At 47.7% G+C, this 27507-nt stretch overlaps 12 protein-coding genes across 12 annotated transcripts; 5 read left to right on the top strand and 7 right to left on the bottom strand.

Moving 5' to 3' along the window:
- Positions 1-1367: 1367 nt before the first annotated feature.
- On the top strand, positions 1368-2991 carry EURHEDRAFT_405119 (F-box domain protein; the record flags this gene model as incomplete). Its single annotated transcript, XM_040780363.1, has 5 exons — positions 1368-1450; positions 1504-1669; positions 1723-1986; positions 2017-2096; positions 2151-2991. 5 exons carry the CDS (start codon positions 1368-1370, stop codon positions 2989-2991), a joined length of 1434 nt encoding a protein of 477 aa, XP_040636303.1.
- A 461-nt stretch (positions 2992-3452) lies between these two features.
- On the bottom strand, positions 3453-5142 carry EURHEDRAFT_462294 (succinate--CoA ligase (GDP-forming) subunit beta; the record flags this gene model as incomplete). The annotated part of the gene is made up of 7 exons (XM_040784793.1): positions 3453-3587; positions 3639-3978; positions 4030-4575; positions 4642-4741; positions 4802-4874; positions 4947-5021; positions 5089-5142. 7 exons carry the CDS (start codon positions 5140-5142, stop codon positions 3453-3455), a joined length of 1323 nt encoding a protein of 440 aa, XP_040636302.1.
- Positions 5143-5608: 466 nt separating this feature from the next.
- On the bottom strand, positions 5609-6785 carry EURHEDRAFT_380086 (SDR family oxidoreductase; the record flags this gene model as incomplete). Its single annotated transcript, XM_040779243.1, has 6 exons — positions 5609-5966; positions 6030-6124; positions 6178-6329; positions 6383-6390; positions 6441-6665; positions 6745-6785. The coding sequence occupies 6 exons, from the start codon at positions 6783-6785 to the stop codon at positions 5609-5611; spliced, it is 879 nt and encodes a 292-aa protein (XP_040636301.1).
- Positions 6786-7218: 433 nt separating this feature from the next.
- Positions 7219-9290, top strand: EURHEDRAFT_415393 (putative C4-dicarboxylate transporter/malic acid transport protein). Its single transcript, XM_040782677.1, has 4 exons — positions 7219-7830; positions 7890-8205; positions 8268-8678; positions 8732-9290. The coding sequence occupies exons 1-4, from the start codon at positions 7440-7442 to the stop codon at positions 9081-9083; spliced, it is 1470 nt and encodes a 489-aa protein (XP_040636300.1). The 5' UTR covers positions 7219-7439; the 3' UTR covers positions 9084-9290.
- Positions 9291-9733: 443 nt separating this feature from the next.
- EURHEDRAFT_462284 (xanthine phosphoribosyltransferase) lies at positions 9734-10637 on the top strand (the record flags this gene model as incomplete). Its single annotated transcript, XM_040784792.1, has 5 exons — positions 9734-9766; positions 9891-9997; positions 10057-10369; positions 10428-10537; positions 10592-10637. The coding sequence occupies 5 exons, from the start codon at positions 9734-9736 to the stop codon at positions 10635-10637; spliced, it is 609 nt and encodes a 202-aa protein (XP_040636299.1).
- A 457-nt stretch (positions 10638-11094) lies between these two features.
- On the bottom strand, positions 11095-11903 carry EURHEDRAFT_188240 (dolichol-phosphate mannosyltransferase subunit 3). Its single transcript, XM_040777900.1, has 3 exons — positions 11639-11903; positions 11491-11559; positions 11095-11424 (listed from the first exon to the last, which is right to left on the bottom strand). The coding sequence occupies exons 1-3, from the start codon at positions 11684-11686 to the stop codon at positions 11263-11265; spliced, it is 279 nt and encodes a 92-aa protein (XP_040636298.1). The 5' UTR covers positions 11687-11903; the 3' UTR covers positions 11095-11262.
- A 574-nt stretch (positions 11904-12477) lies between these two features.
- EURHEDRAFT_462102 (putative GTP binding protein) lies at positions 12478-14733 on the top strand (the record flags this gene model as incomplete). Its single annotated transcript, XM_040784777.1, has 6 exons — positions 12478-12811; positions 12867-13001; positions 13056-13175; positions 13230-13364; positions 13420-14591; positions 14641-14733. The coding sequence occupies 6 exons, from the start codon at positions 12478-12480 to the stop codon at positions 14731-14733; spliced, it is 1989 nt and encodes a 662-aa protein (XP_040636297.1).
- Positions 14734-14974: 241 nt separating this feature from the next.
- On the top strand, positions 14975-17524 carry EURHEDRAFT_415389 (ABC1 kinase family protein). The gene is made up of 3 exons (XM_040782676.1): positions 14975-15617; positions 15681-17020; positions 17086-17524. Exons 1-3 carry the CDS (start codon positions 15072-15074, stop codon positions 17261-17263), a joined length of 2064 nt encoding a protein of 687 aa, XP_040636296.1. The 5' UTR covers positions 14975-15071; the 3' UTR covers positions 17264-17524.
- Positions 17525-18612: 1088 nt separating this feature from the next.
- On the bottom strand, positions 18613-19724 carry EURHEDRAFT_380080 (holocytochrome c synthase CYC3; the record flags this gene model as incomplete). The annotated part of the gene is made up of 3 exons (XM_040779242.1): positions 18613-18862; positions 18922-19580; positions 19641-19724. The coding sequence occupies 3 exons, from the start codon at positions 19722-19724 to the stop codon at positions 18613-18615; spliced, it is 993 nt and encodes a 330-aa protein (XP_040636295.1).
- A 121-nt stretch (positions 19725-19845) lies between these two features.
- On the bottom strand, positions 19846-22677 carry EURHEDRAFT_415386 (uncharacterized protein). Its single transcript, XM_040782675.1, has 5 exons — positions 22303-22677; positions 21501-21986; positions 21091-21416; positions 20884-21008; positions 19846-20831 (listed from the first exon to the last, which is right to left on the bottom strand). Exons 1-5 carry the CDS (start codon positions 22352-22354, stop codon positions 20084-20086), a joined length of 1737 nt encoding a protein of 578 aa, XP_040636294.1. The 5' UTR covers positions 22355-22677; the 3' UTR covers positions 19846-20083.
- Positions 22678-24048: 1371 nt separating this feature from the next.
- On the bottom strand, positions 24049-24753 carry EURHEDRAFT_388688 (acetyl-CoA synthetase-like protein; the record flags this gene model as incomplete). The annotated part of the gene is made up of 3 exons (XM_040779754.1): positions 24049-24354; positions 24412-24680; positions 24743-24753. Coding segments are annotated over 3 exons (585 nt in total), but the record flags the coding sequence as incomplete, so codon positions are not given.
- A 1713-nt stretch (positions 24754-26466) lies between these two features.
- Positions 26467-27416, bottom strand: EURHEDRAFT_462271 (ubiquitin-conjugating enzyme E2; the record flags this gene model as incomplete). The annotated part of the gene is made up of 3 exons (XM_040784791.1): positions 26467-27193; positions 27252-27331; positions 27390-27416. The coding sequence occupies 3 exons, from the start codon at positions 27414-27416 to the stop codon at positions 26467-26469; spliced, it is 834 nt and encodes a 277-aa protein (XP_040636292.1).
- Between the last annotated feature and the right edge of the window lie 91 nt (positions 27417-27507).

The raw sequence follows: 27507 nt of genomic DNA, 5'->3' as shown, positions 1-27507 counted from the left end.
GACAACGGAGGAATTGGCGATGATTATTTCTTCTCCCCCTCCCCCTGGGATAGAAAAAAAGAGGATTTAGGGAGAGTGTGGGGTGGGAAGAAAAGGAATTGCTAGTAGCAGATGCAGGGGAAGCACCTGACAGGAAGGGGCGGGGAGGAGACGCAAGGGAATATCCGAGTGCTTGTGCTAGTAGTAATGTTTATTCCACAATGCCGTGAGGGAAAAAAAAATGAGCCAGCCAGCCCGGAGAAAGAACGTGGGAAGCGTGGTGTGTATATTATGGCAGCTCGAGCCTGGACCAGAAAAAGTCGCGCGCGGATCAACAGGGTAATAATAATGAGAAATAAATAGGAACCTTTAGGTTTTTAGTGTTATCCTTTGTTGGTCATTGCGAGGCCAGTTTGTGTGTTCCCCTTCGCGTTGAGAGAAAGACCACTCTGTATTGTTTTTTTGGGGCCCGGACCCGTCTTGCGTCCCCTATCTTATCCTAGGTATATAATAGAATAGCGGTCGACAAATATGGGAGGATAAAAAGTGGGAATCCGGAAGAGAGAAAGGAAGAATAAAGAAGAGAGAAAGAGAGACGACGATGAAAAGAAGAAGAAAGTAAACCGAGGCCAGAAGGAAGTAAGTAAAAAAAAAAAAAAAAAGCTGCAAAAGAAAATTAAAAGAGGCGAAGACCGGGCGAGAAGAAGAAGAAAAAGCAGAGGACGATCGGATCTGCAGAGCTCAATTGGTCCGGATTTTAGTACGACATCCGCGGTCCAGCCAGTTGAATGTCTGACAGAGAATAGAAGGTGAAGAAGAATGATGGAAGAAGGCAAGAAGGCAACAAATGAGACAAGAGGCGAGTCAGACGGCTGGAGCGAAGGCTAGCTATCTCAGACGAAGGAAAAGGATGTAGTATCTATGCAGAATAGTGTCAGAATAAGGATAGAATAGAGCAGAAAATATGGGATGAAAATTGTGTTGAATTCAAAGGGAAGAGGTGTTGGATGGAGATATATATACAGAACATATAAACAAAGAACGCCTCTATAGCCGGGGTTATCTATATATATTATTAGAGAACAATAATGATGATAATTACAATCTATTATGGTTCAGTTCTATCCTCTGGACATCTTCATTCTACTTATCTCCACTGTGTTATATATATCTCACCCATTCACCACACATCTCTTCCACCACACTATATATATATATATGCATCGTTCAACCACTCACAAAACCATAAAAACAACCAGATGCTCTCTTTTCACTTTTTCCCTGACAAACAATCCTCCCAAGGCGGTGGACTCTTTCATGAAAAACATCCTATCGGCGTTTGACTCTCTTTGCTGCTCTCCCGAGTCAACTCCCGGTAAAAGACCGCCATGGAGGTCTATCACGACCACCAGGTCGAAGAGATCCTGATACGCTTTCAAAATCTTCGTTCAAAGTCCGCTCGACGCGCTGTGTATGTTTATGCCTACCCCCTGTCGCGTCGCACTTGCTAACTGTCCGTCACAGATACCTCAATGTACTGAATGAGCTGCGCGTCGACGAAAGACGCGAATTGAAGAACCATATCGATAAAACCAGTTTTCATCGGGATATCCTGGGTTCGCTGCCTCTGGAACTGGCAGTCCAGATCACCTCGTACCTGGAACTCGCGGATCTCTTCAACCTACAGAGTGTATGCACATACCCGCTCATCACATGCATTGAACAGCTCGCTAACAAGAACAGGTCTGCAAACGCTGGAAATCTCTCCTCATTAACCGCCTAGTCCGCGACTCAGTCCTCAACTGGCGCTATGGGCCAGGCACCGTGGACACATCCTCGAACCTAGCGTTCCTTCAATTCGCCAGAGACCGGGTCATGCTGGAGCGTGGCCAGCCGGTCTCTCAGAGCCACTTCTCCTGGCAGTTGCAAACTTACCAGATCAGTATGAACCCTATGGACTACCACAGCGGTAGATACGCGTGGGTTGAAATGGACACTTTTGTGTTTGTGCGTCATCTGCGCTCTGGTACCTTGCAGCGCTTCTGTACCGAGAACCGGGATGTTTTTGATAATGTTCGCATCACGGATCAGATTGTTGCTGCGCTTTCTCGTCGGGGGTGAGCCCCTTCCGCATCTTTATTCTGCCTTTGAACAAGTCTAATTCGAGATAGAACCTGCCACGTCTGGCACCTCCATACCAACACAGAAGGCATCTTCCACCTCCCCTCCGCTAACTTCAACAGATTCGTCGCCAATGGCACAAAAGTCGCCTTCGGTTTCCGCGAAAATGTCCTTCAATGGGACCTCTCCACCCAAACCACCCACGCCATCCGCGTGCCCACAGGTCTGCACCTCATCATCCTACATCCGTCCCAAGATCGCCTCGCCACAGTGCACATCTCCAACCGCGACACGGGCCGCTTTGCGGGCTCCATCGCAACAGACCGCGCTGTCTTCACGCTCCGCCAGTTCTACCGGGATGGTAATACGGGTGCGTTCCTGGACGAGGAGCCCGAGATCCTCCCATTACCAAGCGACATCGGCCCCGGCGGGAACTTCTACGAAGACCTCACAGATCGCAAGTCGCGATGTAACCACCGTCTCGGCTCGTTACATATCAACTGGCATAATAACCGTGATCTAACAGAAGCGCTCATTCTAACTGCTGACCCCTGCACGTTCCAAATCTATATGCACCGCACTCACCAGGGGAGTATCCATAACGTCGGACTATCCATGACTGCCATCGCGCCAGATCTTCTGTACTATATTAGAAAGGCGGATGGGAATCCGGCAATTTGGATCTCGAATCCGCGCGCGAAACGGGCGCACCGGCCTTCTCCGATGCTGAGTCGGGAGTTATTGAGGAAGGAGGTGAATTGGGAGGACTTTGATCGGCGGTTTATGATTCTGGGGGATGGGTGTTCGGTGCTGCTTGTTGATGCGAGTGGGTTGAGGGTTTGGTCTTTTGACCGTGATGATCAGGCTATGGGGGCGATCCCGATTTCTTGAATGTTTGGTTTTGGGTGGTTTTCTGGATTTGGTGACACTAGGATTTGGATTGGATGATATCCTGGATATGAGCCGCTTGTTATGTGATATGTATGTGTACGATATGACGAGACATGTCTGTTTCTAATTCTACTGGGCCATAAATGGGGTCAAAAACATTAACAAATGAAATGAAAACCTGAAAAAGGACGATATACAGTAATCCATCAATAATCTCTATAAATTCCACAGCTGTTCCCTGTCGTCAAACAATAACCATTCCCAGTTGCCCCATGTAGTCATATCGGCTCTCGGGTTATTTCTGACCTTATCATGCTAAGAGGGAAAAGAAGTCTATATTCCCTTGGTACCCGATCACTAGCCTCCCTGAAAGGAAAACGAAAACAGTCGAATGGTCGAATGGTTATAAAAAGAAAAGGAAAACGAGAAAGAGAGGGACAAGTAATGCACTGTCACGGCGTTTAGATGCCGAGAGTGAACTCAACACCGACGTCAATCTCGCGAGCCATCTTGACAACCTTCGAGAACTGAACCGACTTCTCGGCAGCGTTCTGGAGGTCTTCAATGGAGAAGATCTTGAGACCAGAGTCATTGATCTATGAAACTGATTAGCACATCTTCTGTCTCTTATTGGTAAACAAACATACCAGCTTGTTAGCCTGCTCCATGTTGGTACCCTGCAAACGGGCAATGATAGGAGTGCGGAGACCCATCTCCTGAACAACGTTGATCAGACCCTGGGCGATGGCGTCACAGCGGACGATACCACCGAAAATGTTGACGAAAATGGCAGAAACCTTGGGGTCGCTGGTGATCAACTCGAAAGCGGACTTGATAGCAGCGGGGGTAGCACCACCGCCAACGTCAAGGAAGTTGGCAGGGTTACCGCCGTTGAGCTTGATGATATCCATGGTGGCCATGGCGAGACCAGCGCCGTTGACCAAGCATCCAATGTCACCGTCAAGCTTGATGAAGTTCAACCCGTGCCTATACCATTGGTCAGAAAAGGAACATATTCAAGGCAAAGGGTCGGCGTACTCAGCAGCCTTGACCTCATCAGCGTCCTCCTGGGTGGTGTCCCTCCACGAGAAGACCTCCTTCTGTCTGAATTCGGCGTTTTCGTCAAAGCCCAGCTTAGCATCCATGGCCAGAACCTGGTGGTCGGAGGTCTCCGAAAGAGGGTTGATCTCAATCTGAGTGGCATCCTTCTCCATAAAGACCTTGTACAGGTTCTGGATGGTGGTCTTGCCATCCTCGATGCATTGTTCAGAGAAGCCAAGGTTGGTGGCAATGTTGCGGGCGATCTCGTCGGTAACGCCAACGTTGATGTCGATGGGAGTGGTGATGATAGCCTCGGGGTTTTCCTTGGCGACAGCCTCAATGTCCATACCACCCTGCGATGAGGCGACAATGACGGGGGTCTGAGAGCCACGGTCCATGAGAACGGCGAGGTAGAATTCCCTGCGGGCGAACTTGCGCTCACAGATGTAGACGGAATTGCAAGCACGGCCAGCGGCGCCAGTTTGCTTGGTGATGAGCTTTTGTCCGATCATTTGGCCGGCGAACATTTTAGCCTCGGTGGGCCTATAGTGAAGTTACCGTCAACAAACAAACACTCTTGAATGTAAAAATTTTATAGATCTAACTCACGAGTAAATCACGCGCACACCTCCCTTGAGGCCATTGTCGAAGTGACCTTTACCACGACCGCCAGCGAGGACCTGAGCCTTGATGACCATGTCGTCGTTACCTGTAATACCCCATCTTAGTACGCTGCGCGTTTTTTAGGTTCCAGAATGAAATCATGTACCGAGCGACTTGGCGACAGCCTCGGCTTCCTCAGCGGAACGGGCGACCTCGCCCTTGGGCATGCCGATGCCATACTATAACCGCGTATATCAGTCATTGGAGGTTGGCGGAAAAAGAAAGAGGGGGTGGAGACGTAATGTGCGTACCGACTTCAGCAAATTTGCGGACAGGTACTCGTGGATGGAGAGGTTTCTCTGTTGCTGAGCGATTCTGGGGGGCCCCTAATTAAAGCAAACCATTGTGTCAGTGACCATACCCGGGTATAAATATATAGATTAAAGATCTTACCGTCGCAGCACGGAAGGCCGTCGCAAATGGGCGGCTACGGGCAAGCTTGAACATGATGGATATGAAGTAAGAGAAAGAGGGGAGAGTGGTCGAGTCGACAAAAAGATAGCAAAGGCTCTCAAGAAGAATAACCTGAGAGAGAGAGGGCAAAAGAGAGGGAGTGGTTAAGAGAGGGACAACTTTCTTTTTCACGGCTGCGATGCTCGGGATGGATAATTGCTTTGGCCTTAAGACGACGGTTGGCGGGTCACCTGACAGCCAACCAGCAGGCGTTTCGGGATGACTAATCGGTTGTGATTCCGAAGCGAAGACATCGCGGAAAGCCCCATCGAGATTGAGTTTTTCAGAGATTTATGTATGAGTATATAGAATGGTCAAACATCGGTAAGGAGTGAGATCCTGTGAGAGCATACAGGAGAGAGGAGTATATAACACTGTACATGTTCCTACATCTCCCATCATGCCCCGCGTCACAATGACGGCAAATTATTTACACTACTCGGGTAAGATAGGGTCCTGTTTACCTCCTCAATCGGGAAAGTTTGAACATCCCGGTCATCATCCGGTCAAATACTCCTGACCATGCCCAACCCCCAACCAACAACCAGATCAGCCAACTCTTGTTGCCTTCCCAGATCCAGCTCTTTCGGCCCTGTGCCCATGGCCATAACCATCGCCATGGTGCGGACCCGTATAGAACCTGCGCCACCACGCTCCGTGCATATGCATCATGCGGCATAGCGCCATCTTGGCTGTGTTTTACGCGACGTAGATATTGGTCTTCAATGGGGGCGTATAGTGAGTTTGGCTGGAGGGTGCGGTCTGTCCGAGCAATGCGAGATTGTACGCCACCGGTCACGACAGTGGTGACATTAACTCTGTATGTCATTGTATCAGATCTCATCCAGCATGGAAACTGATTCGAAAACATGATCACTTACCCAAATGGCGCCAATTCAACACGCAGAGAATCACTCCATGAGTGTAGAGCTGCCTTCGAAGCATTGTAAACGGACCCAAACACATAGGGAATGATCTAGAGTACATAGGTTAGCACGGCGATGATAGCATGAGCAGTATAATACTCACTCCCGCAACAGATCCAACTTGCACAATAGTCCCTTTGGCTTTGATAAGGAGCGGCAAGAAAGTCTTACACATGTGAATAACAGAAAAGAAGTTGGTCTCAAAAGTCCGACGAGCTTCGGGCAGATCTGCTTCCATAGCAGGAACTGTATAGTCTGCCGTCAATGTTAGGTTGCTGTCTTTCGAGACAAGATTGGACTGCACGTACTCCGACCTCTAATAACTAGTCAGTTTTGCGCTTCCGCATTCTGGACAAGGATACTCACGCATTGTTCACCAAATAATCCAGTCCTTTCTCTCCAAGCCTTTGCTCCACCTCCGCATAGCATGATCGCACACTATCCTCATCATCAACCACAAGACTCAGGGTATCGATTCCCAATGTCGCCAGTTCTTCAATTGTTTTCGCATCCCGTGCCGTCGCAAACACGCGTAGTCCGTTTCGGTGAAATTCCCGCGCGAGTGAGTTTCCGATTCCCCCGGGAGAGCATCTAAATCAGAAATCGTAATATTAGCCTTTGCATTTTTGTAGATGGGCAGAGTGTATTAGAATTGGGGTTGGTCGCTTACCCTGTGATAAGAACAGAGCGGCAGTTATTAGCAGTAGCCATGCTCGACAATTAATAGGCAGTTCAAGGACAGGACCCTGCGGAACATGTGATATTATTCAACACCTTTCTAGATCAATAACATGAAAACCCAGGAATATGAAAGTGAGAAGGGGATTAACTCTGCAAGGCTATCGGACATCACTGAGTCTCGGACTAATCAGGCGGGGATCTTATGGACTTCGGTTTACTCCGGGGTATGGAGTATAAAGTGTTACATGTTTGTATATGCATACTGCACTTCGATTCTACAAGCATGAATGTGTTATATAAACATATGCAACTCGCCATTTTTCATGAATATATAATACTGTAAATGATGTTGGTTGACCCAGAAAAAAAAAAAAAAAAAAAAAAAAAGCACGTAGCTCTCCCGTGCCGATACCCGAAGAAAGTCCATGATTCTCTTATTCTAACCAATCCAAAATCTCTTTCTGCCACTGCATCTTTCATCTGATTTCTTTTATCTTGCAATGCAAAATATAAGATCTTTGGTTCTGACTCGTCGATTTCTGTCACCGCTACTAGTACTATTGATATCCATGTGCTAAATTCAGGCCCGGAACCTTGTCACTGGGTTCCTTTTCTTGACGTGGAATTGTCACTTTAAAGAAGAATCTCCATCACTATGGAATTAGGTCCCTTAATGCCTCGACAATGACAATGAAAGACGTACTACAGCACCCACCTCCCAGACACTTGAGAAGTCGCGGGGAAGAGGGGTTCAGGACTCCGACACTTGAAGATGCGGAGCACGACTTGTCGACAGGCGGCAGTGGAAACTTGTTAAGCGCACCAACAGCGCAGGCATTGCGCGACGCCCATACATCGGCTTTGGAGTCATTGCAAGGGTCGACGCCTCGAGTGATCAACGGGACAGTCGTGAAGAAGGACAGCAATATCAATGATACCGAGTCGACCGATCATGCAAAGACCGACTCGTCATCCATCGTCGATCTTAGCTGGAGAGAACGTATCCGTCACTTCACCTGGGCCTATTTCACATTGACCATGGCAACCGGGGGAATTGCAAACGTCTTGTATGCCGGTCAGTAAATGAATAAAGAGTGTCTTAAACTTCGCACTGATTGGTATCGCGCCGTTTAGTTCCTTATCGATTCAGAGGCCTTGAGACGATTGGTATTATCGTTTTTTTGTTCAACATTGCACTGTATCTTGCCATATGGGGTCTGCTCATCGCTCGATTTTACCTCTATCCATACACCTTCAAGGCGTCTTTTCTGCACCCGACGGAATCCCTATTTGTCCCTGCGTCCATTGTCTCCTTTGGAACAATCTTGATCAATGTCTCGCAATATGGTCCAGAGCATACGGGCTATTGGTTGGCCAAGGCCGCCGGCATACTATATTGGATTGACGCGATTCTGGCTGTGATATTTTCAGCAGGGATATACCTTCTTTTGTGAGTTTAATATTGTTTAATATTCCTAAATTTTGAAGAGCTTGTTGATTGATGATGTTCAGGTGGTCGACGCAGACATTCACAATCGCCCAGATGACTCCGATTTGGATCTTCCCAGCCTATCCAATGTTGATAATTGGACCACATGCTGGCATCCTGGGCAGTAAACTTGAGCCCTCTCGCTGTTTGCCCATCATCATCGGTGGTATAACTATCCAAGGAGTTGGATTCATGGTCTCGTTGATGGTGTATTCAGCCTTTATCTATAGATTGATGTCGCAGAAGTTGCCCAAGGAAAACGTGCGGCCCGGTATGTTCGTTTCTGTCGGTCCTAGCGCCTTCACTGTCTCGGGGATTGTGAACATGGCTTCTGGAATGAAGCGATGCTTCCCTGATGATTTTATGGGAAATGGGGCCCTTGCTGCTGATGTTCTGAGGTTCGTCATTAACTTTGGCGCATTATGGCTATGGGGGTAAGTTTTTGCGAGAGCTCATCTGCGCAATACTTTAGCTAATCTCCATCTAGGCTGGCCATCTTCTTTTTTTTTGTAGCAAGTTTTGCTCATTGGTCGACAATCGGACACGGTCGGATCAAATTCTCCATGGCCTGGTTCTCTTTTGTGTTTCCCAACACTGCACTGGTAACCGCCACTTTTGCAATTGGCAACGCATTCTCATGTAAACCGATTTTGATTGTCGGATGTGTGATGGTGTTCCCTCTCATTTTTATGTATATTTTCGTGTTCAGCATGATGATTCGAGCAATTACTTTGCACCATATCCTATGGCCTCAGAAGGGCGAGGATAAAGATGAGGGTGGATTCGAGATGAACCGGGTGCAGCTTGAGATTTCAAATGTTCGAACAACGGAGGTTTGATGTGAGACTATGTACAAATGGCTATTTTCCTAATTAGCGAAGACTTTCTCAAACCGTACATACCTCGGCTTTCGCTCAGCAAACCATGGATAGTTCTTGACTGGGTCAGGGTACAGTGTGCCTCCAATGTGCAAATGAAGTGCCAATAGTTCTGTTAGCAAGTTGCGGTAAATAAGCAGTGTCCGTATATTTTGGTTAAGAGCAGAGATTGATCGGGAATGGAAGACAGATGGAGCAGGACCCTTGCTGCACGTGCTTTTTTTTGGAGGCCATAGCCGTTCGGCGAATGCCGCCATGGACTAAATAGGCGAGGCACATGATTGGCGGCGCGTTCCATGGGTAGAGACAGGCATACAGTTGTCGCGTGTCTAGGCAAGGGAAAATTCAGAATAGGTAGACAGGTTGGGAAGAATTCTCATTTATTGTTTATACTCTACAGAGTACACTTCGTACAGAATACTCTCACAAAAACATAGTATCGTTTACATGCTCCATACTTTTGTCTGACAGCTGATTTTCTGTCTATCGCCGTTATCCGCGCCCCGCCCAAGACTTTTTTTCCCATCGCCCCTCGAATTTGATCTTTTACACTTTTTCATACACTTCCCTATAATTAACCCTTCGAACTTGTCTAGTTCAATACTGCCAGGATGCCGCAAAAAGTCTATGTCACATATAACCAGGTATGTCGTGGATACGTCGAAGCCGCATGGAAGACGCATAGTTTCCATATTCCCTGCTCTTTTCCTCGCTTACATCCAATACCAAGCATTCCCATATTGACCAACCTTGTTTTCTTTCGGATAGGTGCACAAGCTCTGTCAGACCTCTGCCGAAAAGATCCTCGATGTCTTCCGCCCTCAGCTTATGATCGCTATTGGCGGTGGTGGTTATGTCCCTGCCCGCATTCTCCGGTACGTCTGCGCTTAAGAGTGGGACGAACAATGAGAATACTGATTTATTCTCTGAATAGCTCCTTCCTGAAACGCCCCGGCGAGCCCAACATTCCCATCCAGGCCATCGGTCTGTCGCTTTACGAAGACTTGGGTCGCGGCGACCCCGAAGAGGTTCCCGGTACCAAGGTCACACGCACACAATGGTTGGACCTCAGCTCGTTGGAGATGAACAACCTGATCGGAAAGGACATCCTTATCGTAGACGAGGTTGATGACACCCGGACGACGCTGGAATACGCTGTTAGGGAACTCCAGAAGGACGTTGAGACGGCGCAGAAGCAGTTGGGCCGTGAGAGCGAGAAGACCAACTTCTTTGTCTTTGTACTTCACGTACGTTATCTCATGAAACCTTCCTAGGGTTATGGATGATCTTGCTAATTCGCAACAGAACAAGAACAAGGCCAAGAAGGGCCAGCTGCCTGAAGACATGGTGGAGAAATACTACCACGCATCTCTGACTACCGACGATGTGTGGATTTGCTATCCATGGGAAGCTAAGTAAGTGAAGAAATTCTGTTGTTTTTGACGTCAGCTATTCATACATTTTCACAGGGACATTGACGAACACGACCGCTTGTCCAAGGAGAACCCCCTTTAAGATTGGACCTTTAGTTTCGCTCTACCATTCCTTCCACCCTTGACATCAAGCCCTCTAGTCCACACTAGGTTCAATTTTGCGCATGTGGAATGTTGGGCATACCGCGCCACGAGAAGAGAAGATGCCTGATCAGCAGGAATTATGCATTATGCTAAAAAATCCTTATTTTGGTATATTAGGATTCGGCTTGACTTATAAACGACAGTTATCCAAAGTTCGCTTTTGCTTTGCTGACATTTCTTGGGATGTGGTCATTTACATATATTTTACTTTTTGCCTTATTGCCTAGGAGTTGGACATTTGCTCGAGCAAGTCTTTTGGAGCCATTGAGTCGCTATCAAATTGAATTTATATATAAAGAAGCATTTGAATAGCCACTGGAGATTCCTTTATTAACTCAATAACCGTACAGGTCCGCTGTATACCGGGATATTAATGGACAGAAATCAGGAAGCCCATCCTATACCATCATTAGTTTCCATTGTCAATTAATTGGCTCCCTCCCAAACAAGTAGCGACGCCCGAATCCCGCGGAATATTAACGCAAGAACAAAAATCGAGCCTATATGCTCAACCCAGCTCAGTCCAAACAGACCGCGCAACGAGCAAGAAAACAAAAAACCGTTTAGTCGACGTCGATGTTCCCCCGACGCAAATCAACCTTGGCTAGCTCAATCTCTTTCTGCAGCTCGTCGTGCGCTTCGGGGACATCGTTGAATGTCATGATCGCCACTCCCAACCGGCCGAGTAGGTAGCATCCGAAGGATATCAGGGCGTAAAAGGGGAGCTATCGAGAATAGTGTATTAGTGTTTTAGTGATTATGGGTAGATAGAAAGGGGAAGGGGAACGTACGACCGGGATGACTTCGTGCTGAACGGTCTCATTTAGGGGGACGAGGCCCAGGTAGAGGACGAGATAGAGCTAGAACCGGCGGAAGAAAGAAGCCACATAGTCAGCAAGAGGAACGCTCGATATAGCAGACAGCACCAATTGAGCATACCGAAGAGACCAACAGCAAAACTGAGAGAGTCTGCTGAGCGCGCGTCATGATGAACCACGAATCAATCAGGGTGGTGTATGCAGTAAGGTAATCGAATTGGTTGCGATTAAAGAGAGGAACCAGAAAAGAAGGATCCGTGTTAGAAACAAAGTGCACACAATTAATTGTTGGTTAATGCGGTATAGAACTGCACGTCTGAGAGAACTGCTGTGGTTGTAGTTTCTGCTGCACGTATGCGAAAGTAACGACCATTCCCCTTCCCCCCGATGCGCCTCGTGGCCGCAGTGGTCGCCGTATTGGAATGGAGTTCCGCATGCAGTTCATGACTCGATATTTCTCTGACAGTTGGTATAGACATTTCTAGATTCAAGGGCAATTGGCTTTTTTATGCGTTCTATCTCATATACCGTTCTAATATATATAGCTGGTTGGCAGAATGAAGCTAAAGAGACTACTGGTGTACTACTGTAAGAACGGATGGTATCTTAGAAGCCTCAGGCTGCCATATTGATCCCTGAACCATCGCCGGCCGTCGACATGCACCGAGTACAAATATTAGATGAGACGTCCATTCTATCGTCCACTAGCATCTTTACATTTCAATTTTAGTGCCCCCGTTTCTCAGACACCCGCAGGATATCTACGTCGCTGTGAAGTGTCCTTATAGCTGTCATCGTTGGCTAGAATTCATACAAGTGGCATCCTGTTGATTTCTAATTCCAAACGAGTCTGGATTCCAGATACTTGAACTCGACTTGATCCCCATTCCCCTGGAAGAAAGGTTTAACCTTACTTATTTTAAACCGGACTGCTCTGGGAATATGACTTCTCAAGATGGGATGAATACCGCCGGCGAGCACTCTTCTACCCCAGATTTGCAAGTGAGTCTACAGAAGCCACAGGCGATTGCATGTCCTTCTGTGAAAGATATTCTCTCAGAAACGACTGTATTTCCACCTTGTCTACCGACAGAGAGAACAGAGTACTTGTCGGCAGAGGAGCAAACGAATCTACTCACGTCTCTGCAAGAGACTCTGAAGAACCTAGAAAGCGAGAATGAAGCAGACATCGAGGCTTTCATGGATGTACGGTCTACATTGGATAAGATATGGAGTTCCAATTCGGACATTCTGGTTCAAGCAGCGAATCTTCTGGCGAACGGAAGCAGGAATTGTGAGTACAGCTGAACGTGCCACTAGCAAAGCATGGAATCTGACAGGTGATTTAGCTTCGTGGAGGTTGCCATACGGACATTCGGGAATTTTGGATTTCTTCCTTCGCTTGGTTTCTTCGAGTGAGATTACCGACAATGAGTTACTACTGCATTCTTTGCGGTTGAGTGGGAATTCGTGTGCCGACACAGGTAAGTATGTTTGTGTCTTGTCGGCGCTGTAGCAGACATACTAACCCTATCCAGATGAAAACAGATCAATTGTCGTGAAGGACAATTATACACTTGCTATCATCCGTCATCTTTTGAACCCAGGGCTTACCCAGGTGGTAATACCCGTCTTATATAACACTTGCATGGACTTCGGTGCGGTTATATCTTTACCTATAATGCAACTAGTCTTACTGACCAAAACCGCAGAGCCGGCTCATGCTCAGGTTGCCGAAAACATGATCGCGTATATACTATCGAAACTAATCAGAGAGGGTGCGTTTTCTGATAACGAGGCATTGCTTGACTATTCCTACGAACTTATAGAGCTGGCAGCGGAGCAAGGTATGGCACTCTCTTGTTCTGTTAATAATTCTCTTCTAATGAGAATGATACATAGGACAAGGGGTCGAGCGTTCCCCCGATGGAACGATTTCGCTTCTTTTGGAGCTTGCAATTGACAAGGAGACTACTTTCTCCCAATCCTCCTGCGTTGTCAACAGTCTAGTGAAGTATCTGGAAAACGAACGATTCCAAAACGTCTGTATATCGAATAGCATGGTAGAGCGTGTGCTCTCTGCCCTCCAGCGGTCACTCTCCCTCGAGGTGGATCGATCATCCGTCGGAGAGGCGAAGGCGTTCGTCCAACTGCAACTGAAACTCAACCAAACATTGGCGGAGCTCTCAGGCTCAGAACTGTTCGCAAAGTTCTATCCGCTTGACTCACCAATGTTCCAGACTCTGAAGTCCTGGCTGACCGCAAATGAAGACCAGCTCCAGATATGCTCGTGTGTCATGCTGGGTAACTTGGCCCGGTCAGACGAAGTCTGCGAGAAGATGGTTTGCGATCTAGGTCTGCATAAAGAATTGATATCGATCCTCAAGAGCGACGCCAGAGGCGGCGTTCTTCATTCCTCGCTCGGCTTTCTGAAGAACCTGGCAATTGCCGGCGACAACAGGCAGCGCCTAGGTGATGCCGGTATAATACCCGCGATATCAAGTCTATGGAGATATGAGACGGTTCCGCAGGTCCAATTTGCTGCTACCAGCATGGCTCGCCAACTGATCGTATCGTCATATGAAAACGTCAAGAGATTACTAGATACAATATCCGAGGGTAATTTCTTAGAAAACGAGCAGACATATCTGTCATTGTTGCTTGGTCTCTTCGAAAAGACAGATTCAGCCCCAATCACGACCGAGATCGGACGAAGCGTCGCTTCTATCTGCCGCACTCTGATCCCAAAGGCTAATGAACCCGAGACAGGTGTCCTCTTGGAACGCCTATTCAGCTTACATGAACACATTGCACGTCCGATAGGTGCCATGATCACGCAGACTCAGTGGCCTGTCGTCCGGAGTGAAGGCTGGTTTGCATTGGCCTTGATGGCGTCTTGCAAACAGGGCACTTCGGCTGTCATGGATTGCCTGCAGAATATGGAAGTCTACCCGCTGCTTGAGAGGACATTAAGTGCAGGTGACTCGGATTCAGCGACTGAAACGGAAAATATACAGCGAGCCAAGGATCGCGATAACACCATTATTCTCGTGAAGGAGTTGTTCTCCAACGATGTAAGTTGGTCCTCGTCTTCTATACGAAAGACATGCTAATTGTGTATAGCAGGGTACACTACCAGAGGACTGGAAGTCCTCATTGGAAGGTTTGATGAACGGCCATGTGTCGCGGTATCTGAAAGGAAGTGAAGATAGCTGAACGGGTGTTGAAAATAGATCATATGCCTACAGTAATAGAAACATAGCCTGTCAGAACATCTGTCAGATTATTACAAACGGCCACAATTCAAAATTTTTTCTGCAGTACTTCAGTATTCCTGTGAACAATGGTGATGGATATGTTGCGTAGTCGGCGATGACGTAGTACCACGTGCAACTCCGAATGGCCGATGTTTCCTTGCGGGCTCCGCGAAGCACCTACAATACTTTACATATACTTTTTACAATTCAATGGCTTCCCCTGCTTGGCTACAGAGCCTCTCTTACGCTCTTCCATGATTCCCGCGGCCCCTTGGAGGCGCTCGCTTGCATGAGAACATGAGGACGGCCGTCCCTTTTGGCCGTTTCTGTCGTCCGACACAGCTACCATCCCGCTTTGCTCCGCCGTCGCGATTACGCTTTGCCCGTCTGTCATCATGGCCACGAAGACAATTCAATGGAAATGGACATTCGGAGTACTCAAGAAAGGCCCCCGTGGCCAGGACGGTGCTACTGGCTGCCTTGACTCCAGGTGCCTTCCTGGAGCTGGCGGAGGATGGGGACTCGAGTGAGAAAACTGGGGAGTTACATATGTTGGAGGCGTCGCGCGCGGAAGTCCAGACTGGTGTTTCGAAGGATGCACGGGGGCTGAAGAGGCTCCGTCAGCGGCTTTATGTTTGGTGGTATTGTTACATATATGATCCGATTGCGACCGGGTTCCGATTTGTACACTTGGTGTTTATCTTTATGCCAGTCATTCTCACATTTCCCGTGGCTTGGTTTGGGAAACGACTGGAGGATCGCAATAGGGAACGGGCAGGGACATTATGGTGGTTCCAATTCTTGGTTCGGGCAATGGAGCGTGCTGGTCCGGCGTTTATCAAGGTGGGTATCTTCCCTTGAAGTCTTATAGATTGTGTATTGATTCGTCGTTTTTTCTTCCTGCAGCTCGGGCAATGGGCGGCATCACGAACCGACATATTCCCTCCGGAACTATGCAGTATTATGTCCTCTCTCCATTCCAATGCACCAGCCCATCCGTTACATGCGACCAAGAAGACCATAAGGAAAGCTTTCAATGGAATGCCGTTCGAGGATATCTTCGAGGAGTTCCAGGAGGAGCCCCTCGGCGTAGGCGCAATTGCGCAGGTATACAAGGCAAGACTGAAGCGAAGCTTAGCTTCTGAGGATAAGGATATCTCACAGGAACCCGAGAGCCTGCGAGGTAAAGTCCGAAAGAATGTTGATGTGCTGGTGAAGAGCTCGCCTAAACGGGTCCCATCTTCATATGTGGCCATCAAGGTGCTTCATCCAAAGGTTGAACGGGTCATTCGGAGGGATTTGAGAATCATGTCTTTCTTCTCATCCCTGATCAACGCCATCCCTACTATGCACTGGTTGTCTTTGCCAGACGAAGTTGCACAGTTTGGAGAGATGATGAAGTTACAATTGGATCTTCGGATTGAGGCGTCCAACCTCGCCATCTTCCGTGAAAAGTTCAAGTCGCGCACCACCGCTTGGTTTCCATTCCCGTACTTGGATTACAGTACCCGGGAGGTGCTGGTGGAGGAGTTTGCCCAGGGAATTCCGCTGTCAACCTTCATGGAGCTTGGTGGAGGTGTATATCAGCAGGAAATAGCAAGCGAGGGGTTAGATGCATTCCTTCATATGCTGCTGATCGACAACTTCATTCACGCGGACTTGCACCCGGGTAATATCATGGTCCGGTTCTACCAACCGAGTGAGTTAGATCTATCTCTTCGAAAAAGCACCCGGGCGTCGGAAGCTCCGACAAAGGCCGAGGTCGATGTGACAGAAAAGGTGCTCAAACGCCTAAGACCACATCTAAAGGATGCGCAAGACTGGGAGAATGCACTTAACCAGCTGAATTCTGAAGGCTACCGCCCACAATTGATATTCATTGACACTGGACTCGTGACACAGCTCAATGATTCAAACCGGCGGAACTTCCTTGATCTCTTTCGCGCAGTTGCAGAGTTCGACGGCTACAAAGCAGGTCAGCTCATGGTCGAACGATGCCGGCAACCAGACGCAGTTATTGACCCTGAGATCTTTGCGTTGAGAATGCAGCATTTGATCCTGAGCATCAAGTCTCGGACGTTCGCGCTTGGTAATATCAAAATCGGAGATATTCTCAGCGAGGTTCTGTCCATGGTAAGGGGCCACCACGTCCGACTCGAGGGTGACTTTGTGAACGTGGTTATCTCAATCCTTCTCCTTGAAGGTATTGGGCGTAGTCTCGACCCGGATCTGGATCTCTTCAAGCGGTAAGTCATGTCTTTCCTTCCAAAAGTCCTTGTGCATTTCGTTTGTCTAACTCTTCATTGATTAGTGCACTCCCTCTCCTACGCGAACTCGGATCCGGTGCTTCATTCATGCAATCCGTACGATCAGGCGACACTTCTATGCTGCGCGTATGGGTTGGCCTTGAGGCACGTACGTTGCTTCAGGCCAGTATTGAAAGTGTCGAGAATTGTGTCAAGTATGACCTGTTGTCGCCGAATATCTGATGGAGCGAACACAAAGAAAACATCAAAGATATGTTGTGTGTCTGTTCGCCTCACTATATGAGAGTGATAGATTTCTCCCTTCGGGAATAGATGAAGCAACACTATGTTCTGAGTTATAGATTATGGATTAAAGAATTGTGACGATATTGTGTATTTTCTTTGTAGATACTAGATGCTGCAGGTGTATGAGTATGATTTTCTTCAAATTAGGCATATGGTTCACTGGCGATAGAATATAACTGCTCGCAATACAAAGCCCATGGAATATTGTCGTTCCAAAAGAGTATGTACTTTGTTCTTCAGAATATGCGGCCCAAGGAGAGTACGTATCACTACCCTCATCATCCGACTCTTGGACTTGTCTTGTGATATAGCAGAACAATCACCAAAGGTCTCCAACAAACCCTACGAATAGCGAACAAGCCCAATAAAAACCCGACAAACTCCTTCCGATCCGCCTGCTATAAAAGATCGTAAGGTTTAAAAAAGTAAACCCCCAACGGTGACCTAGGGGACTTTCGCTCCACCAAATCTCGAATATAAGAACTAGAGCAAGAAGCCTTGACAAACTGAATAGTAGTTCCCTTCATGCTGACGATGAATGCATTGTAGTCAGCCAAGGTGGGAGTCTGTTCATATTGTAAGATGTTTGGAAGAGAAATTGTGGGACGACTTCATGAGCTAATGCGATGCTTAGATTCCCGGGACATTTTCCAGTCTGCCAGCCTTTCTATCAATGAGGATGCGTGAGATTCGTAAAGACTTCGCATCTGTTTTGTTTGTCAGCCAGGGTCTCGAATACTGATAACAAATTAGTATAGCAGGGAAAGATGCGCAGGGAGTAAGCATACATGGACCATCAACTCTGGGTAGATTGGCGTTCTTGACGATGGCAGAGGCTGGGAGATGGCGTTTTTCGATATTTAGCCCTTGCAGCTGCCTTGGCGTCCGTTTATTTGGTGCTTGAAAGTGGTTTTCGCTGCTAAATGAGGTTGCGGATACTGTCAAGTTGATTGAAGTGCAATATTTGAGGCTCGAAGGAGGGGGGTTGGTATACATAGATAGTGCGTAGGCAACCTGAACATCAACTATATCAGGATATACTCAAACCCAATGTACAATATCGCCTACACTCCTTCTGCGTTCCTCATGGTGAGAAACCAATCAGCGAGATTAGAGTTGATAATAATCTATATGCAGATAAGAAGACATGATATGAGAGAACAACCAAAGAGACCATGAACCACCAGACGCCTGCGCCCTGTCTAAGCATACAACGTTATCACGATGAGTGGAGAAGCATCAAGTTAGTTCAAGAAAGAAAGACAAGTCATGTAGCTCTCAATGAATCAATCATGAGCCTTTCCACGAACAGAACCACCACTGGCCCGGTACCAGACGTCTCCTCCCCATCTCATCAGTCGTTCAACGGCAGCTGTCGGAGTATCCAAGGCTGGTCGAATGTCAAGGTAGAAGACCGGCTCACCGGAAGGTTCCGGAGGTCCTGAATAATAGTCGATCACATAGCGGATTTCCTTAGGGCCTGATGACGTCTCTCGCATAACGTACCAGTCGTGACGGTCGAATGGTGGGTCCGTCCTAATAACCGTGCATTAGTTGACTGCAGTCCAACTCCAGATACAAAAAGGACTACTCACTCAAACTTGGCCGGATACAGCCACCCCAACGTCTGGAGCATTTGCGCCTTAGGAGTCAGCTCCTTCGGCCGACCCTGGAATCTAAGTAGACGAGGCGTTGATTCCTCATCGACGGTCCCTGAAACTTCCTCCCTAAACGCATCCATGGCGATATTCTCCTCGCCCCGCTTGCACTTATCCCATGCATTCTTGAAACCTTTGGCGAAGATGCGTTCCCAGCCGACGATCTCATCCCAAGCGCCTTCGTTGAGGAAATTGTGAACTGCCACCATCGATTCCACGGCATCCTGGGGCGTGTCGGTAAAGCCCTTGCGCAGCATCGCGTTGTACATCTGTTGAGGGGATGGGTATTCCCAGTTACCCGCCGAGTCGCCCCGCGGTATCGAAGAAATTTCCCGCTCGACGGGAAGATCGACATTTTGATTCGGAGCTCGTTCCTGGGATATGGACGAGAACATGTAATTCATGGGGTTGAGTTTGGATAAGGTTGATGGCTTGTCCTCGGAAGAAGAGGCGGGTTGCGACGGCGAGGGTGTGGTTTTCGGGGGCGTATAGAATGGAGAGTCCGAAGACTTGACCGGACAGGTACCGAGTTGCTCAGGGTGAGATGGCGGGGATGAAGCGGGAGCGGGATTCGAAGTGTGCATCGGGCATCCCGGCTATATAAAGGCAACGGTTAGAGAACCAGATCAATTTGCTCTAAATAGGCGAGAACTAACTGGAGGGGAGGCATCGGATGATGCCAACGGATTCGGAGCCACAGGCGCTGACTTTGGTAGTGGGTCTGCCCAAAACCAACCCATATTGAATAAAAATATGTATTAAAAAAAGAAGACAATGACAGCCAAGACGAGAAAACAAATCGCCAGGAACCTCGATAGGAGGGTTATTGCTGTCAGGATATAAAAAAAAAAAAAGAAAAATCGGTTGCGCAAAAAGCCATGGATCGGAAGACATCGCGGAGGATGACATAAGAAAACCAATGGCCAATAAAAAGCATTATAATTATCCTCCTATCTTATCGGGTATCAACCGCTAGAATACTTATACAAGAACAATTTCTATCAACACAAGAGGCTAATATGACAAGTTTACACATATTTGAATGAAGAACCAGAAAAGACAGCTAGGGTATGAATGGTCCATAACATGCAGAATGAGCCTAGTATGGTCCAATGATGCCTGTTGGAACAAAAGCGACAACTTTGTCCCAGATGGTTTTCCAGATCTGGCATTGAACCTGAAAAACATAAAGGTATTCAGTCAAGAGACCTGACACATGATCCCAGTGACTCCAACCACAAATTACCGTGATAGTTGCGAGTTGCTCAATAAACCATTGGTGTTCAATCTGTCCTGTTGAGCCCTGGGCCCCGATAAACAGTGCCCATGCAAGAAGCACGGCGTTCTCCTCCGGTAGCTGTGCCAGCAGTCGAAGTGTGCAATTCTTTGCTGCCATTTTGAGATGTTTTGTGAGTGCACGGCCAAGACCCGTCGACGGTGGGGAGACAATCAAAAGATTATTGAGGTAGCAAATTGCCGCTGTCCTGGTGACCGCTTCAATTGGGTGGATAATTGTCGCTTTGGGCTCGGATTCGACATAACTGACCAATCGATGCTCTATCTCGCATATGAAAAGGCGGAAGAATTCATGGTCTTTGGGCTGGAGAGCATGCTGGTTTGTTTGAATTGCCTCGCTATAAAAGGCAACCCCACGAAACGCATGAATGGCCCTTCGTAGAGAGCAACTCAGCAGTGTATTTGCACAGAGAGCTTTTCCAAAACGGCTCACTGATGAGAACTCTGACGGCTGAATCCGCGCTTGGACATCCACTGGTACGCGCTTCGAACCCCAAAGCAACGGAAATACTGGTGCAGTCATGAGGCCTGAAGCAGCCTTGATATCGGCTCTAATCGCAGTTTAGCAAAGAGAAAGCTTTATTGTGGGAATACAACACATACGTGACAATAGCAGCCCAGATAGATGATCTTCGAACGCTGCGGGCCGTGATGCCTCCCCGCATGTCCACCATATGTTTCAAACCTTGGAGATGGATCCTGATTTCCGAGAAAAGACCCACGATCAACTGTAAAGTGTCAGACAGGATTGAGATAAAAGAGCATATGGTAAATATCAAGCGATCAAACGGCCAAGGGAAAGGCTCTTACCGCGCTGGTCAGGAGGCTAACAATCGTATCAAAGGCTTCATTGCTGAGTGCCCGGTTGGGATCGCGTACTTTGACCTCCATCTCCCGAATGCATCTATCCTTCATAATATAATAATCTGGATCATAAAGACTGGCTGATGAGCCTTCTGCGTCGATCAGATCTGAATGACGTCCGGAAAGAACAGCTCGATGGGCCGCACACATGCTCATCAAGCCAAAGAAGCTGCCAGCATCCGAAAAGGCGGATGTGGTTGTGAACGCCTTATTAGCTCGTTTTGGCCCATTTTGCGCACTTGGAAACGTCGTCGGAACGTATACAGTCTCATCTTTGATATTGTGTTTCAAATATTAGCCATTACTTGCCAATGAGGTACAAAATAGAACGAACTATAGATTCAGTAACAACTTACAATATAATATCAGTTCCGGGACCATAGATGGCATTCCAGCAACACATTGCAATGTACTAAATGGATCGAGTTCCCTGATCATTTGGGGCACCGGATTTGAACTTGGCGTGGTTAGGAAATTGCTGGCATCCCATTGCGTTAGGGACTGATGTCCCGACTGGGGGAGAACGAGGTCGCCACTGGACTTTGTCACTTGGGGAGGAGAAGACGATGAAGACGAGTATGAAGATGATGATGATGGAGAAGAAGAATTCCAGATCAACGTTGTTTGGTCGCTGGAGGAATTCTCAGAAATGAGGGCGGGCTTGGAGGGTTTCTGCAGTTGGGCTTCTCGCTTGGAGCCTCGCTTCAAGCCAGCTAGTCGTTCACGACGACGCACATCGCGCATAACATGAGACCGGATGGCCTTACGAGACTTGATATTCTTAATTCGCTTGGAGCTAAAGTCTTGGTCATGGTCGATGAAAGTAAATGTCGGTTGATCCACTAAGGGCGTTACGGATCCTGAGTGTGGAGCTGACGATCATGCTCCACAGAACCCCAGGAACCACCAGATTAGCTTCGAGTCCACGAGGGAAGATTAAATCAAATAGCAAACACGGCGAAAACGTTGCACAGAATTTTCATGGGTATCGGGTAGTATTGCAACTCTTTTGCGTTGTGTGTGAGACAAGCATCAAAGACAAAGAAAGTGGATACGGTGCGATACAGGATAACAACAACCCGAAATAGGAGGGAAAGAAAAGAAAAATACAAAGATACACCCAACCGAGAGAACGAAGAAAGAAAAAAAAATACTAACCTGTAGGGAAAGGATGGATAGGAATGGCATTCATGACGCTGGTTTTCTGCATCTCGACGAAGCTGCCAACCGCAATGCGATAGATACTGGTGCAAACAGAGCAAGGCAAGCAACACGCAGGTTACTCCCGATGAACCTGGGGTCGAATTCCCGGTGCAGTTTAACTGATAGCCATGCAGGTAACTGCAGGCAACTCACAGGTAGAGAGACACACCAGACCGATACTCTAGATTTTCGACCCGGAAAGTCGCAGTGATACAAACGGAAGCACAAAAAAGAACAAATCAAGCGACGTGAATAAACCCCTGGGGCTTAAGAGAAAAATGGCAGAGGAAGGGAAGAGGATGGAAGAAACGGGAAAGGAGAATGAAAGGATGGAATGAAAAGAGGCAGCAAGAGGCGGAGAGAAGCAGGCCAACAGCCCTGCCTGCACTCGGCCATCCCACTATGAGCAATGGCAAAGCCTACCTGTAAGGGGTTTCTTTGTTTCCATGAGCCATCACAGTGATGATAATATGTAGAGCGAGTGTATTTGCTATTGGATTGGAGGGGCGACTCGACACGGACCATGTATACTGACTGCCGCCAAAGACCCTTTTTCTTTTCGTCAGTGTAACACCGAATCGGCCGCCAAGATGTTGTCGCTCGTATATCCTGTCACTGTACACTGCCGGCTTAATTTTTCTCCATGTCCGGGTTGCAATGTGCATAGACGAAGTAAATAATTGGTTTCTGACAGTTAGACGAGGCCTAAATATGCAAGGCTCTGAAGTCATTGTGACAATGCACGAGGCATTGGTACCAGAAATAGAACTAGCGTTGGGTAAAGAGAAGGCTCTTTGTGCCTCCAGCCTTCTTTGTCTTGAACCCGATCTCTTCCGCAGTGAGTCCGGAGTCATCTTATTCCCATGACCTACATCGACCGACGAGCATAATTGATGTTCGTGGACAGGTTGTGGAGACTGAACCAGGATGCGCCTGTATCTCTCCATTTGTAATCTCGTTCAAAATCTTGTCAATCATCACCGTCCCAAAGAGACGGCTGATTTGTAGTATGTCAACATTAACTTTTCACCCTGAATAACCAGTTTCGTTCCGGATCACGGTCCTCGCCAATGATAAGGTCAAGATCAATCACGTCGGTAGCATCGTAAGCGTTGCAACCGTTGCCAGTAGGTCTTCGATGAGAAGCCCCCAGTATGCTGCAGGGCCCAGTCCATGTCGTAGCTCTCCGAGGGAGAGCTTATGGAGGTAATATAAGGTGACGTACACTTGGCGCTTCTTTTCCGAAACCGCGGGGTATTTGCGAATGGAGATCTGTATACTGCCTAAGTGCCATGTTATGTCAATAGATGCTCACAACATAGAATAACAGAAGACAGAGTTGCTTATTACTCATAATAGCCCCGGAGGTAGTAATTTTTTTTTCTTTCTCTTCGGCTGTCAACTGTGATGTAATCATACTTTTACTGTACGTCAATGACTTGTGTGTTCCCAAGTAAATTCTGTCAGAATCTGTACCTCCTCAACAGCACTATGCTTGTATCTGACATGCTGCCAAGCCACTCGAGTCGAGTGCATGCATATGCTATGGCATCGAGCAGCACCGTTAGGGCCTCTAATGCAGGTATCCGTATTTCTTCTATGAAACAATTGTGTTCTACAAGGACAGGAAAAATCTTGTATAACTAGAGCACTTTATTTAACAATAAAACCATGCATCAAAGGCAGTTTACAAATTGGCAGCTCGCTTTCGTCTCTTCTCCTCCTGCTCCCGAAGAACCTTTTCCTGCATCTTTCCGGTGCTGGTTTTGGGTAGCTCCTGGACAATATGAACCTCCTGGGGAACCCTGAATCGACCTATATCAGAGCTCTCACGGGTCCAGGTAATCACATCTAGGTCCATTACTATTGACCCAGGCGTCGTCGTAATGAATACCATCGGGGTTCCTCCCCATCCCTTGTCCGGAACTCCAATCACAGCGGCTTCGATGATGCTCAGATGCTTTATGAGAATACTCTCCACGGCCACTGACGAGATAATCTCTCCATCTGGTATGGTAAGTATGATTCTGATATTGAACTTATGGTCCAGGGGTTTGAGTTCACCACTGTTGACAGTGTCCTTTGCGCGGTTCAAGATCTGAATAGCCCCATCCGGATGCCACCCTGCCAAATCACCCATATGTATCCATCCTCCGGCAAAGAGCTTTTCTGTCGCTCCTGGATCCCTGTAGTATTCCTTAGCATACAGATTTCTCTGCGGAGTAATCTCCCCGATCTCCATCGCACCCTTGGCAATGTCAATCAGCTCACTCCCCCGATCAGGCTTGATCACCCGAACCGGAAACTCTGTAATCACCGCGTGACTTGACGAGCTAATTTTATGCACTTTTCTATCGCAGGAAGTGCGTTCCGCTCGGGCAGATGGTACACATACTCACGGGCCATACGTCTCGGTCAATCCGTAAGCACGAGGGTGAAATTCAAACGAGTCATTTGCTTGGATAACACTGTGGAGAGAGAACTGGCCTATACAGTAGCTCTAACCGGGTGAGCAAGCCGCACTGCCTTCTTAGCGCGACAGAGTAATGTGTTGACGGTTGGGGTAGCGCAAAAGCGTGTAATGAACACTGTACGCAAGATGCCAGAGGCGAGGATAGCCAGTCTTGCAGAGACAGCAATGCGTAACTCGCACAGCTGTTATGGCCCAGGAAGATGTTCATCCCATGGTATGGAACATGGGGAGAACCCAGAAGTAGCCACATTGGCTAGGTTTCTGGTTCAACTGAGACTTGAGTATGTTACACATATCTGCCAGGTAAGAGCTGTGATGAGTGTATACAGCATCCTTGGGCTATTATGTGGTGCCACTCGTATAGGAAAGTGTCAGCATCCATTTTCATTCGAGGCTTGGGACTCGAGCCGTGCCCAGCCACGGTCACCATGCTGGTAATCAAATCTCAGGCCTGGCTTATTGAAAAGTCTGTCATCATCCCCGGCGTCTGTGTCAATTGGAACTGGAATGTTTGGATGGGCTTCACAGAAATAGTTCAGCAAAGGAACGAATTGCACATCAAGAATAATGTGGTCGACCTCGGCATGCTCGAAAATGTACTTGATGTCATATATGTTGAGACCCGCTATTGTAAACTAGATAAGATGAGGATATAAAATTTGGTCCCCAAGGGAGACAGGGTTTTCACCTACTTATATGCTCCAGTGTCCTCAGGACTTACAGAGTAGCAAAGATAAACATTCCTAGTTCCGTGACAGTGTGCTGGATTTTCCTGTAATATGTAACCTGCATAGGCAGACTAGTAACGCCTACAGTGCTGCCCCCCCCCCTCCCCCCAAGCATTCGGCTTTTTTTTTTGAACGTCCAGACAAATCTGCTAGCGGCATGTCTAGGGTCGCATCGTAATGCAAGTACTTTGTCCCTATTTTCTGATAAATGGGTTAACACAAAGTATACATTTAGATTTAGATAAACCACTGTGCCCAGCGCTCGCTAGTATTGATATTCCACTCAGTGGGTGGCTTGATTGTTAAACGCATGCCGATTCAATGTGATGCAACCAAGCACCCACACTAGGCATATCAGTGTGCAATGAACATATCAACGGATGGGTTACGTTTTCTAGGGACGCCACACGCGGCAATCGATATGGAGTGGTTCGACATTCCCGATACCTCTGATATTACGATGTCAATAGTGTGGACAATATCAACTCCCTGTTCTGTGGGATGATGGCATCTTACCGAATTTACTTTTTTTTGTGGGGGGAGACCAAAGCATTGGAGACGAATGACCGGCGACTCTCAGTGGGCGCAGCCCCGGCTGCTCTATGGATAACATTGCAGTCCTGGGTGATGAATTTGTGGGAATATGTGACTGGTGTTTCGTCACAGCATCGTTTGAAGATTGGTACGTCGAATTTTCTTTCCTGCCGAGCGCTTCAGATGCTCTCCTAACCAATATAACGATAATGTTTTCATAAAATCGGCAAACAACAAAAGATAAAGAGAAAAGAAAACGCCGAGTCCTTCCAAAGACGCCATGAACCATGAAATGCATCAAAGAAACCATGCTGGCAAATAAAGCAATACAAAAAGAAAATGGGAACTGTGGGAAAAGAAAAGACAAAAAGAGCGTGTTCCATCTTATCCCTGAACATCATTTACCAGTCTTGTAAGCAATGCGTAGCCGAAAATAACAGCCAGACCAACCCATATCTTATTGCGTTGCACCCAGGTCTGACCAGCCTCCCGTGCGACATGACCTCCTTCCATAACATTTCCGATCCGATTGCTAGTACCATAAGCACGTCTGCGCAGTGCAGTAGTCTCTGGGGAGCATTCATTCGCCGCCGCATTCGGGTCGGGAATGAGTTGTCCAGTGGTCGAGTCGATACGGTTATCCTTCATCCATTTCCAATTTTCTTGGTCCAATTCCGGCCACTCAGTGCGAAACTTCAGCCCGCCATCACCAGCCTTCACGTTGTTGATCCCCTTCGCTGTAGGTATCACTCCCGGGGTGGCATTGACATGAGAGCCCCCTCCAGTGGAGTTCCACCATCGCGATCGCGCCGCCAGCACCCTTCGTTCCGGCTCAGATGCACTAACGCTACCAGTGGTCATCTCCTCACTGGTCATAAAAGAAAGAAGACCGATAAGAATTGTCGACACCTCCCACGCTGGGTTGAAAGACTTAGGATGGAAGTCACTGATGCTGAGGCAAAGTCGAGTAGATGGCTGGAATCGACCACTTGGGGTATGCATGCGAATCGCTGGGGGCGCGAAAGGATATTCGGGAGGGAACACTAGAGTACCCCAGTACTGTCCGTTCTCGTATGGTGTCCCCGGAGGACCGGTAAGGATGTAATGCCATCTTTAAAGTAATCTCATTAGTTTCTGACTGGCAAGAGAAACGATGCGGCAATACTGACTCGAGAATGTTCGACTCTGAAGGGTGCGCAATGATGAATGGAGGGGGATTCTTTTGAATATTTTGGTATTCACGGGTGAGCTATTTCGATAGTCAGCACTTGAATGGATCCTCATCTGATGGCTTGAGTATTGATTACCCGCTTATACGCTGCTTTGGTCGCCATTTGCTGGTGGTTATAGTTGTAAATCTCAACCGAAGTGCGATAAGCAAATGAGATGAAATAGCGGAAGAAAGAAAGACAAAAAAAAAAAAAA

Source organism: Aspergillus ruber, assembly GCF_000600275.1.
Source record: "Aspergillus ruber CBS 135680 unplaced genomic scaffold scaffold00026, whole genome shotgun sequence".
In the NCBI taxonomy this organism is placed as follows: Eukaryota; Fungi; Ascomycota; class Eurotiomycetes; order Eurotiales; family Aspergillaceae; genus Aspergillus; species Aspergillus ruber.
This window is presented reverse-complemented; position numbering and strand designations above follow the sequence as displayed.

What these genes read in the sequence shown, in the direction of transcription:
- EURHEDRAFT_415393 (XM_040782677.1), top strand. Translation starts at nt 7,440, where the DNA reads ATGACAATGAAAGACGTACTACAGCACCCACCTCCCAGACACTTGAGA. An exon ending in TGCAAACGTCTTGTATGCCG is followed by an intron (nt 7,831 to 7,889) that starts GTCAGTAAATGA and finishes CGCGCCGTTTAG; the next exon opens with TTCCTTATCGATTCAGAGGC. An exon ending in GCAGGGATATACCTTCTTTT is followed by an intron (nt 8,206 to 8,267) that starts GTGAGTTTAATA and finishes GATGATGTTCAG; the next exon opens with GTGGTCGACGCAGACATTCA.
- EURHEDRAFT_188240 (XM_040777900.1), bottom strand. Translation starts at nt 11,686, where the DNA reads ATGACGCGCGCTCAGCAGACTCTCTCAGTTTTGCTGTTGGTCTCTTCG. An exon ending in TTTTGCTGTTGGTCTCTTCG is followed by an intron (nt 11,560 to 11,638) that starts GTATGCTCAATT and finishes CGCCGGTTCTAG; the next exon opens with CTCTATCTCGTCCTCTACCT. An exon ending in AGCACGAAGTCATCCCGGTC is followed by an intron (nt 11,425 to 11,490) that starts GTACGTTCCCCT and finishes TATTCTCGATAG; the next exon opens with CTCCCCTTTTACGCCCTGAT.
- EURHEDRAFT_415389 (XM_040782676.1), top strand. Translation starts at nt 15,072, where the DNA reads ATGAGGACGGCCGTCCCTTTTGGCCGTTTCTGTCGTCCGACACAGCTA. An exon ending in CTGGTCCGGCGTTTATCAAG is followed by an intron (nt 15,618 to 15,680) that starts GTGGGTATCTTC and finishes TTCTTCCTGCAG; the next exon opens with CTCGGGCAATGGGCGGCATC. An exon ending in GATCTGGATCTCTTCAAGCG is followed by an intron (nt 17,021 to 17,085) that starts GTAAGTCATGTC and finishes TTCATTGATTAG; the next exon opens with TGCACTCCCTCTCCTACGCG.
- EURHEDRAFT_415386 (XM_040782675.1), bottom strand. Translation starts at nt 22,354, where the DNA reads ATGCAGAAAACCAGCGTCATGAATGCCATTCCTATCCATCCTTTCCCT. An exon ending in CCCGGAACTGATATTATATT is followed by an intron (nt 21,417 to 21,500) that starts GTAAGTTGTTAC and finishes ACAATATCAAAG; the next exon opens with ATGAGACTGTATACGTTCCG. An exon ending in ATCTGGGCTGCTATTGTCAC is followed by an intron (nt 20,832 to 20,883) that starts GTATGTGTTGTA and finishes AACTGCGATTAG; the next exon opens with AGCCGATATCAAGGCTGCTT.